Source organism: Triplophysa dalaica, chromosome 21 (genome assembly GCF_015846415.1).
Source record: "Triplophysa dalaica isolate WHDGS20190420 chromosome 21, ASM1584641v1, whole genome shotgun sequence".
NCBI lineage: Eukaryota > Metazoa > Chordata > Actinopteri > Cypriniformes > Nemacheilidae > Triplophysa > Triplophysa dalaica.
The window spans coordinates 17196282-17208291 of NC_079562.1; the positions used below are offsets into that span (position 1 = coordinate 17196282).

Consider the following 12010-nt stretch of genomic DNA (forward strand, 5'->3'; position numbering starts at 1 on the left):
CTTAAAACCAGTATATGATTTTTTCTTCTCCGAAAGACAAAAGAAGTTTTTTTAAGGAATGTCTCATGGGTTTTGAGCAGTGTTGGGTAAGTTACTCCGAAAAAGTAATTAATTACTAGTTACTCATTACATATTCAATAGTGTAATTAGATTACTGTCCAAATTACTCTGTCCAAAAAGTATTTACTTACTCATTACTAATTACTTTCTATATCCTACATCGACCTTGATTAGTTAAGTGATTCAAGAATATAAAAAAAAAGAAACGGCTTATTGAATTCATTCAAATAATATTATTAGCTGACCAAAGTATTACAAATGTGAGAATTATACATTAAAGCACAGATTTTAAAGTAAGACTTTTTGATGTCAATAACACTATTGCACACGCATATATCGCAAAGTATTTAGTTTAAGTACATCAAAAGTAACTGTAATTAAATTACAGAAAACATATGAGTAATCCCTTACTTTACTTTTTCAAGGGAAAAGCAATTAAATTACAGTAACTAATTACTTAGTAACTAGTTACACCCAACACTGGTTTTGAGTTCATACAATGGAATTCAATGGGAGCCAATCTTTGGTTGCCAACAATCACCAAACAATCTTCATTTGTGTTCTGCAGAAGAGAGTCATACATAAGGGCGAGTAAAATCATAAATACAAAAATGGTCAAATATACTTCGGGAAAGCATATGCATTTCTCTTAAAATATTAATTGTACGACGAATGTATTCCCATATTGTATTACAATTTCAGACAAAGGTACATTGTCAGTCATCATTGATTTTATCAATGAGTTGTTCCAGCCCTAATGAATGGTGTTCTAGTAAGATCAGGTTAATTAATTCTGGTTGCTTGTTATTTTTAACAGATTTGGAACACAATTCAGTCCGGGGCCGCAGTGGAAGACTCCTCGGTCCTGAACAGATTCATCCTATTGACATTTGCGGTTTGTATGCCTTCATTTTATTCAATTTAAAAATCTTATGTCTTTCAATTCTTTTGTTTCTGACCGGTCCTTTTGTTCATCCAGGATCTGAAGAAATATAATTTCTATTATTGGTTCTGCTTTCCTGCCCTTTGCTTTGTGGAGGGAGTGCAGCTGGTGAAGGAGCCGCTGTCATTAGAGCAGAGATTCACTGCCAAACAGGTGCCCACGTTCATAACTCGCTCCTGATAAAGACCTTTTGTGTTAATTCTCTGGGAGGGATGATGAGCCATTACACATTGCATTATGGAAATCATTTCCTGTTTATTTTTTAATTAATAACGCTTGAATGCAAAATTTATGACCATGCTCCATAGCGTTAAAAATTTATGACTGATTTAAATAGAAGTTTGTTAGACTTGAAAAGGTGAACACAAACAACTTTGTGTCACACACAAAAATTTAGGTGAATTATATATATAATATATAGTTATATATTTGACAGACTTGCAGATGTTGAATTAATTTAGACGGTTTCAAATCAACAACATAAACAAACGTTACTGTGCATGCCCTTAAAGGGATAATTCACCCTAAAATGAAAATTCTGTCATCATTTACTCCCCATCGAGTTTTTCCAAATTGTTCCTGTTGTTCTGATGAACACAGAGAAAGATATTTGGAAGAATGCTTATAATCATGGTTCCAGGTCAATTTTGTGTCCCCTCAAAATAACTCAACTCAGCCATTAATGTCTAATTCCGCTGGGAACAAAAGTGAGTACACCCCTAAGTGGGAATGTCCAAATTGTGTCCAAAGTGTCAATATTTTGTGTTGCTACCATTATTTTCCAGCGCTGCCTTAACCCTCTTGGGCATGGAGATCACATGACGACCTCACGGAGCTGGTGAATGTTAGAGATCTTTGACTCCTCCACCTTCCGTTTGAGGATGCCCCACAGATGCTCAATAGGGTTTAGGTCTGGATATATGCTTGGCCAGTCCATCAACTTTACCATCAGCTTCTTTTGGGGTCGTTATCATGTTGGAATACTGTCCTGCGGCCCAGTCTCCAAATTGAGGGATGATGCTCTGCTTCGGTATGTCACAGTACATGTTGGCATTCATGGTTCCCTGTAGCTCCCCAGTGCCCTAGACCATGACACTCCCACCACCATTCTTGACTGCAGGCAAGACACACTTTTCTTTGTACTCCTGACCTTGTTGCTACCATACACGCTTGACACCATCTAAAACCAAATAAGTTTATCTTGGTCTCATCAGACCACAGGAAATGGTTCCAGTAATCCATGTTCTTAGTCTACTTGTCTTCAGCAAACTCTTTGCTGGCTTTCTTGTGCATCATCTTTAGAAGAGGCTTCCTGCTGGGACGACAGCCATGCAGACCAATTTGATGCAGTGCGCAGCGTATGGAGTGAGCACTGACAGGCTAACCCCCCACCCCTTCAATCTCTGCAGCAATGCTGGTAGCACTCATAGGTCTATTTCCCAAAGACAACCTCTGGTTATGACGCTCAATTTCTATGGTTAACCTTGGCGAGGGCTGTTTTGAGTGGAACCTGTCCTGTTAAACCGCTGTATGTTCTTGGCCAGCATGCTGCAGCTCAATTTCAGGCTCTTGGCAATCTTGTTATAGCCTAGGCCATCTTTATCTAGAGCAAATTTTCAGATCCTCAGAGAGTTCTTTACCATTAGGTGCCATGTTGAACTTCCAGTGACCACTATGAGAGAGTGAGAGCGATAACATCAAATGTAACACCACTGCTCCCCATTCACACCTGAGACCTTGTAACACTAAAGAAACACATGACACCGGCGAGGGAAAATGGGTAATTGGGCCCAATTTGGACATTTTTACTTAGTGGTGTACTCACTTTTGTTGCCAGTGGTTTAGACATTAATGGCTGTGTGTTGAGCAAATTTACACTGTTATACAAGCTGTACACTAACTAGTTTACGTTGTAGCAAAGTTTCATTTCTTCGGTGTTGTCACATGAAAAGATATAATAAAGTATTCACCAAATATGAGGGGTGTACTCACTTCTGTGAGATACTGTACATAAATAAAAAATAAAAAAGTTATATTATTAGACACTAGCCAGGGCTGCGTTTTCCGAAAGCATTGTTAGCTTACCTTGATCGTAGCTCCATTGTCAACAGTGGTTTTAAGATCAAAAGCAGCCCGGACATGTGATGAAACGGTCTATAGATAAAGCCCAATGCTACATGTGTACCTGTGACTTTTCCGCAATGTGAAATAAACAAGAATTGCTGTCTGAACACTTTATTGCAGCTTTGGTTTTCTAGTCAATATTTATGTTTCTTTTGCAAATGCCACCTGCTGTGATATATGAAGTAAGGTGATATTCTGACATTTCTGAGTCTGGCTTAAGTGTCCAAATACATTTGGAACCACCTCATACAATTAGACAATACAGATATCGAAGTACATTTATGTCAACAACTGAATATTATTCCACCATCAATAAACCTTTTAAGGCGTTTTGTTTAATAGCCTGCTATTTGTTGGGGAGACGTGCTGATTGTTTTGGATTGATTTGTTCACAGATCTCCAGCTTGCAGATGGCGTATGATAATCTTTGCTCCTCGACGGGCTCCACAGCAGTCCCACATTTTCTGCTCAAATACACAGATGAAAGTGTTCACGTGGCTCCTCTAAAGGATTTCAACAGCTTCGTCAAGGATCTTAAGAAGGTCATTTTCACTGTTAAGCTATTATTAGGAATTGAACTTATAAATGGGGTCTCTTTGTTGGACCAGTGTAAACTAGCGGACATGTTCAGGAAAGGTGTTTGATATCAGTCCTTTTCACATTAAAAGGTATATAGCATGTCATTTGTTTGGACGTGTCAACTTTATTTACATGTCCTAAAAAATATTTTATAGCAAGAAGTTAATTTAAGTTCTTGTTCTTGAACTTGTACAGTAATGCAATGCAGTGAAATCTTATGGGGGCATTTTGACTTCATATTGTGTGACTATAAAGCTTTTAAGAGAAATAACCATTATAGGCCCTTTTCACATGACGTCATGCATCTTTGGTTCTGCCGCAAAGCAGTGTATCGTAACTTCCGGAAGCACCTCGAAATGGAGTTTAACAGGTGGAACAAATACGGCTAGATGGTGTACAACATATTGCAGACAAATTTTCACTTACGACAAGATCAAAGCTAGATAAAGAATACAAATTCTTCGTTGAACAGAACCTGTTTAATTATGAAGGTAAGTGTTTCGTTAACTTTTGGTGTTAGGAAAGATGCTTGGATATTACTTGAAAACTTGTTCTTTCACTGTTGTTAAATTCCAGCGCGATGGCAAAACGGAATTTCTTCTTCTTCTTTTTGTTTGTTGCATGACGGATGTTATGATACACTGTGAAAAGGCGGAAGTTAAGTTATGTCTTTGCTAAAAGGGCCTATTCCTAAAGGGAACGTTCCTAAAATTCACCCATTTTTATTGTACACATCCTTAAATAGTTGCAAACCCATATGGATGGGCATATGACAGACGTTCTAAATAGAGCTTTCCCGACGCTCAACCCGGAACATTCGTTTGACTGTTACAGTAACTGCAGCAGCTTTTGATTTTTGCAGTTGGAGCGCATGTGAAGTGATGTGTTGATTTGTTTTAGATTACGGTGGGTGTGTATGACCCCTGCACGCTCCATCAACATCCCGGCTGGCCTCTCAGAAACCTTCTCATCCTACTGGCAAAAAAATGGTACGTGTGTAATGAGCTTGTCAAACACACATCCCACTGGTGTCATGTTATATTTCCTCTAAGTGTTCCGGTATGTCATTTACTTTCTACAACAGAGAAAGTTGTTGTGAAGCGTCAAGAATGTGAGAATATTATTTCCAGCCATCTGCTAATAGAGCAGGAGTATTCAGCGGGGGTCCATTGTTGTTAGGTCTCAAATGCAATTTCTTTGGTGTGTCTGTGCGAGAATAGTGGAAATGTGTTGAACACGGATATAAAAAAGGTTTTAAATGTTAAATTAACTTAATCCAAAACTGAAGTCTTCCTGAACATTTCCTTGTCTTATTGTAGTCTGTCGCACAGTACAAATCTAAAATGCGAAGTATTTAATTAATAATTACTGTTGTAAAGTATTATTGTTTATTTGGGGAATTGATTTTCTTTGATAGTGAACTTGGCTGTTGCTTTTAGGTGTTTAAATTGGATGTTTTGTCATGTTTCGACCGGTTATAGATTCTCTAGTAGTAGATCTCCCAGCAGAGGGAGTAAATAAAAAAAAAGTGTAATCGGACATGGGATCAATAATCTTATGACAGCTTTAGTCGTTGGACTTTCAGGCTTCCCCGCTAAACGCTAAATTCAAACGAGAATTTATTTATGGCTTTTCTTTTTATTTACTACATTGATTAAGTTTAATGTGCACACAAAACTTGTTGTCCCAAAAAATTACTTTGGTCATACATATACATGTTTCCATGTGCTAAAATGTTAAATGATGCTATTACAATCTTACCAAATGCAAAATACTACAGTAATATAATAGATGAAGTAAATGGATGACTTGAGGGAGATGTGCAGTACTGTTCAACTGTTTAAATTTCAAGATGCTTCATCTGTGCTCACTCCTCTGGCCATCTCTTTGTAGTGGTATATTTAAGGTCAATGTGTGTTTGTCTCTGTGAATACCAGGGGTTCACAGATGGATGTGGTGGAGATCCTGTGCTTCAGAGACAGAACTCTACAAGGGAGCCGCTCCATTCGGCACAGCATTGTTTTTCAGGTCAAGCTCCCGGATCTGTCGACCTGCACAGGTAATTTATCATCTTCTGCCCAGCACTTCAGAACAACAGTTTTTTTATCGCTGTATAAGTTTTCCCTTTGCGCTTATGGTGTGTGACAGAAGCACATGCGCACATTGTTCAGAGGAGCATACAGGCAATTTAGGTGTTTACATGCCTTCATTTTGCGATTATGTTGCTACGATTATGCTTACTGCAATTATGAGCTTAATCATATTATTAAAATCGAATGACTGAGTTTACATGAGGTACAGTGTTATCGCAGTATTGCCAAAATCCTATTAAAATCGCATTATGATGGTGCATGTAAATGTATTTTATTTAATTATTTTAAGGTCGAAACTCTACAAAGTGTTGCTTTAAACAAGGTAATTCTTTACTTGAAATAAAACAATATCTCAATTTTTAATACTTGGGCTCATGGTGTCTTGTATGAATTTTTTCATGCTACCTAAATGAAAAAATCTTTTAGTTTCAAAAAGTTTTTTTTTAAAATCGGCCATTCTGTTCCGATTGAATAAACAAATAAAGAAAATATTCAGAATCTCACCATTGAGGTACCAAAAAAATGACAGTCTTTATGATTTCAAGTCACTGTAATGTGTAAGGAACAGACCAAATACATGTTCACTGATATTTTCCCCTTCACTGAAGCTTGTGGATCTCGTTCACATTTTAAACATCAGATTAGACGGCAAATAGTTTTTTGTGGCACTCATAAATCATCATAATGTGTTTGATGTATTAAGGACATGCATTTAGTTTGCTCAGGGGAATGTATTGTATGGCTTCAGAATTTATATACGTACTTTATTGAATTACAACCTGTTTCTTGGTTTAAGAGACCATTTTGATAGTAATCTAAACTAGAGCCGTCGCGATATCACGGTATTTTCACTTCTCGCTTATCATGGTCAAAATACCTTGACTATGCCGATATTATCAAATTATCTTAAAAAAATTCATCTTTAATTTTGTTTATTTAGCGTTTTCTCCATTTCTGACCAACAAACCATCTACATTTCGATCGTAGAGTTTATAACCATTTTAAGATGAGATTACACACAGTTTTTTCAAATCTCATACTAACCTTGAGTATCTATTTAGTTTGATCACATTTATAAAAGACAAATACAGCTGTACGATTATTTTCGGAAAAAGATGAGCACCTCAAGGCGGGCAGGGGGGTGTAACTACAGCACGAGCACACAACACATCATCGCATTGATTCACTATAAATTTATGTTGTTTACATTATGCACGTATGTGCCGATTAACAACAAAACACAGACAAATGATTTACCGATTGCATTTCATGTCCGGCATATTTTAGCCTCCTTTCAAACGACCTTCCAATCCAGTGTTATATCCACCGTTTATATGTTATTCAGAATGCATGAAATAGTATGTTACCTCCGCTTTAAGGCATGACTTTAAACACGCGCTGAATTATTTACGATATAATGTGTAGAATTAACACAATATGAATAATTATGGATTTTAATATCACGGTTATTGTTGGTAGCGGTGCATTGTGACACTCCTATTTTACACCTTGTTATAGCACAAAGAAAACAAATATCTACTTTTATTTTAATTTTTTGTAAATTCTGTATGGATGAGTAGGTTTTCAGTCGTTGAGGTCTGCATTTTAGTTCCACTGGACAGATTTCATCCACTTAAGTGGTTTCATCAGTTTTGATGTCTTTGTTGAGATGACAGGAACTGAATCTCATCCCACATCACAGCGTCAGTGTATTCCTCTGGGATTGGCTGCATTGATTGTGTGAATCCTCTGAGGTTGTGATGAAAAGACGCCATAACAGGAAGCTGATAAGTGGCAGAGATACCCCCCGCTGCCATTCAGAATCTGGCATTTCTATTTTCACGTTTACAACATCTTTCATTCAAGCCACCTGTTTTGTACATCACTGACCTTGAATGTGTGGTCCATGTCCTTGACAGTTTTGTGTGGTTCACCCTGATGAGCTGTATAGTGTTATGTGAGGAATCCACCAACAATTTAACTCACATACACTGGGGTCCAAAGGTCTGAGACCACTGCTGTCCATTTTTTAATTTTCTCTTTTGCACGTTTTGATTTCATTAATTTTTTCTGTCATTATTCGAACAAACTTTTAAGCTACAGTAAAACGCATTCAATTTAGACATGTTTTTAACTGAACCGATTAAACCTTTAATATATTTATTTGTTGGACTTTTTCCAGTTTGTCCCAAGAGTGTAGGATGGGAGAAGAACCCTAAGGGTGCCATGGGACCTAGAAGCGTCAATCTCAGTGAATGTATGGACCCTAAAAGGTATTAATCAAGTGGCGGCACAACAAAACCAAGCTTTATCAGTACCTTTGAGAACATTGAAAATCCTCAGTTTCCTGTCTGATTTGTTTATTTAAGGCTTGCCGAGTCTTCAGTGGATCTCAATCTGAAGCTGATGCGATGGAGGTTGGTACCCTCTCTGGATTTGGATAAGGTGGTGTCGACCAGGTGTTTGTTACTGGGGGCCGGAACGCTGGGCTGCAATGTGGCCCGAACATTAATGGTAAGAGCCATTTACATTTGAATGCCTGCCAACGGTTTACAGAAAATATCCTGACAAAAAAAAGCACTTAATATGGATTACTTGGCTTGGTTTATATGATTTAATTGCTCACCTGCGTTTACTATAATGACTGGTTGGGGATATTTTGGTATAATTATGAGCCCAGAGCATTAATTGAAGAAATAAGACCTCATTCATGTCAGCAGATGCGCTTGCGAAATGAGTTTATACATCAAATATGAAGATAAATATGTTGGGAGGAGGACAGAATCAATCTATTAGTGGGAAATTCATGAAAGATGCAGATTGCTGTTGTAAACACACATTAATATGCATATTTTTGCATCCAGTTTCTTTTAAGGAAGACTCGAGAGTTAAATGCTTTCTATTGGTTTTTTTAGGGGTGGGGTGTGCGACACATCACTATTGTGGACAACGCAAAGATCTCCTACTCCAACCCAGTGCGTCAGCCTCTCTATGAGTTTGAAGACTGTCTCAACGGAGGCAAATTTAAAGCTCTTGCTTCAGTGGATAGATTGAAGAAGATCTTTCCTGGTGTGGTGAGGACGTTTTTTTTATAATAGCACAAAAAAATACAATAACAGTGTAATTTCAGTAACAAGGGCGTTTTCAGTTCTGACACTTAGGCTACACGATGTTCGCTTGAATACATTCCCTTTTATATAACAAAAACTCTGGTTAAAATTGATGTCTTAATTCATGACTCCTTTAAGCATGAGAAGCCAGCACATTTAACATTGTAAAGAAGTCAGAATGAATGAAACACTGTTAAATCCCACCTTTAATAAAATTGGTAGACATGGTAGACATTGTTTTGGTTGTCTGCAAATGAAATGCTTAGCATACAATGTCCCTCACCTTTTCAAATATGTCTCGTGGAATCCCACTCCATTATGACTCATGGTTCATATGAAATGTGGCCTTCTTTTGTATTCATTTACTCAACAATGATCTCATGCATCATTGAGCACATCTGAGCGAGTGGAGTGGCTCTTATGCCTTTATATTACACAAGATTTTCCAGGAAGACCGCAGATTTGTGAAGCCCTTTTATATCAATATGTGAAGTAGACTGGATTCACTGGTATTTCCATCGTCTTCATTTAAATTGATCTGGTTCATAGAGTTATTCCAGGAGATTTCTCACCTTATCTTCATTATGCAGAACATTGTCAGAAGGCTTTGCCAACTTTTAAATATTTTAAAAGGGTACGAGATGTACTGCACTGGACCATTTTAGAGAAGTTTTTGAACAACTTCAGATTTTTTGAGGTCGACTATTATGTGATGAATAAAAGTCGTGTGAAATTTGACGTCGGCATCAAATGACGTCTTTAATGAAAAAAATCAGAGCTACAGCCATGTTTGTGGGAGAATGGCGTGACTCCTGCAAAAGAGTCGATGGTAGCGGGCTATGTAGCGGCAGGTGGATCTCTACAGTAGCTTAACGTTACTTAAGATCGAACGCGTCATGTGTGTACAGATCAAACTTCCCTGACATTTACAACAAGTCAATTGAAAGTGTCATGTGCACTAATAAATGAAACAACAGAAAAATGTGTCGAGTTTGTTTGTGATGGCCTATGACTTTAGAGTAACGTCAATATATTTATTAGCCTAATGCAGCAGACGCTTTATCATAGCGGACTTACAAACACAGCCCCTCAGTGACACAGCCAAATTGTGAAACATTTTTATTTATTAAGTTTCGTCATGTTTTATTAAGTGGGGAACAAGTACAAAATAGCCTATAATATTAAAAGATCTGCATTTAGAAGCTAGCGCACTGAAACGTAAGGCTTTACCGGTGAGCTTTTGCAACGTCAGAACAAATCGTGAATGTTTTTCTTTGAGTTTAGGTAAGTAATCATCTCGTTTTTTGTTTTATAATTTTGGCTTCTTAAATAAACAAAATTAACTTATTGTTCCTGAAAGTCGCATGCAACTGATATGAATGCTTTTTTAAATACCATTAGCTTAAGCATACTGTATCTGAGATTCATATTTCATCCCCAAAAAAATAATGTATTTAATTTAATTTTAATACAATTATTGATTTTATTGGTCGCACCGCATACGTGGTCCTTATATGTCATTGACCCATATACAGATCATTAGTTACCTCTCTGATTTAATAATCATTAAAATCTCCACTTCTAACAACATCTTACATTTTATACCTTAAACATTGTAAAGCATTTTTACATGCATTATATATTGTTCTAAATAAAACCTTAAATAGATAAAAAGTGTTTAAGGCTTATGAGCAGTGTGAGTGTAGGCTAACATCAGACTCATGTGACTCAGACATTTAACTTCATATTCATGCCTCGCGTGGGAATGTTGTCGGTCGTTTAAATATACACAAGACCGACATATCAAGCCCTTGATTCTGTACTCCGTTGCACCTCTGACTCCATCTGTGGTTCCATCATAGCATATCCCCTTTACTTCCCATGATTCTTCAAACTCAACAAATGCCCTTCCAAAACCCCCCAGATTCATACAATAAAGACAAAGCTTTTAATATAGTTTAAATCTAAATTCATCAAATTCTTTGACTTGACTTGACAGTTAATTGACGCTTGACATTATTACAACGTTATTTTATGCTGCTTTTATTGTGTGATTTCTGAAATAAGTGATTTCTCCCCAATGTATGTAAAGCTTACTCAGGTTTGAAGCGCCGTCTTCGTTTTTGAATGTTTGCATCCATTACAGGTGAAGCTGCTGCCCCTGTATAGATGCTCCACTGACCTTCAGTGACTGAGAGCAGGTGGTACAGAATGAGTCAGTAGCTCATTTCACCGGACACATTTAAAAACAGCTGGAAGTGCACAAGCGAATGAAAAAGAGTGCAGGGGGCTCCAGATTATCAAATTTAATGCAGAATGAATTTCTGTGGATTGTCAGTATTATTGAAATGAAAAACTTGTTCAATACATTGACTTCTTAAATGTCTCCTCATACGACCACTTTTAACAAGTTGGTATGATTTATTAGGGTCTTCATGAAATGTCTGGAACATATTTTGCTTAAAAACACTCAATGGCTGTGTAAACAAAACCCTTCTTGCCTCGTCAAAAACAGCTCGGCTCACAGCAACCGTTTTAGTGCATGTTTCTTAAAATGATAATGGCTTACAGCGCATCCCACCCCCCTTCCGTCCGGCTTTTCAACACATGTGTAGTACTACCATGGCAATGGTTTTGCTAAATTATGTTTCCTGAATTCCTCTGCGGTTAGTTTCATCTTAAATGTCTCAAATCATTCATCCGGAGACAAAAAATCTGTCATAGCAAACAGCGCTCACGTTGTGCGTGTATTCTTGCCTTAAATCCATGGCTTCACCTGCAGATCTCAGCGGAATAACGTGGATTTAACTGATCGCTTGTCGTTCACATTTTATAATGTTACACACACAACTTTCGTTTAAAACTAAACTAACCTGCAGTGTTCGCCCCTGTTCATTAGCAAAATAAACAGCTTGCCGCGGCTAAACATATAAGCGCACGTATTAATATTCATACAACTAAACTCCAAGTTTTCATCTTCACTTAGTTTAACACTTGCTTTGAATGTTCTGAATGTTAGCCAGTGACTGACTTAGCTCCCTTCGCTATCATATGTAATCCTCCTATGTATACGGTACAATTACGTCAATTCAGACTGTTGA

At 37.3% G+C, this 12010-nt stretch overlaps 1 protein-coding gene across 1 annotated transcript in view; it reads left to right on the forward strand.

The window, feature by feature from the left end:
• atg7 (ATG7 autophagy related 7 homolog (S. cerevisiae)) overlaps window positions 1–12010 on the forward strand; it is a 64608-nt gene that overhangs the window by 4927 nt on the left and 47671 nt on the right. Inside the window, exons 5-12 of the mRNA XM_056735374.1 lie at window positions 878–955; window positions 1040–1156; window positions 3523–3669; window positions 4607–4695; window positions 5644–5765; window positions 7982–8072; window positions 8169–8313; window positions 8715–8873. Coding sequence (XP_056591352.1) covers window positions 878–955; window positions 1040–1156; window positions 3523–3669; window positions 4607–4695; window positions 5644–5765; window positions 7982–8072; window positions 8169–8313; window positions 8715–8873 — 948 coding nt within the window. The remainder of the gene's footprint in view (window positions 1–877; window positions 956–1039; window positions 1157–3522; window positions 3670–4606; window positions 4696–5643; window positions 5766–7981; window positions 8073–8168; window positions 8314–8714; window positions 8874–12010) is intronic.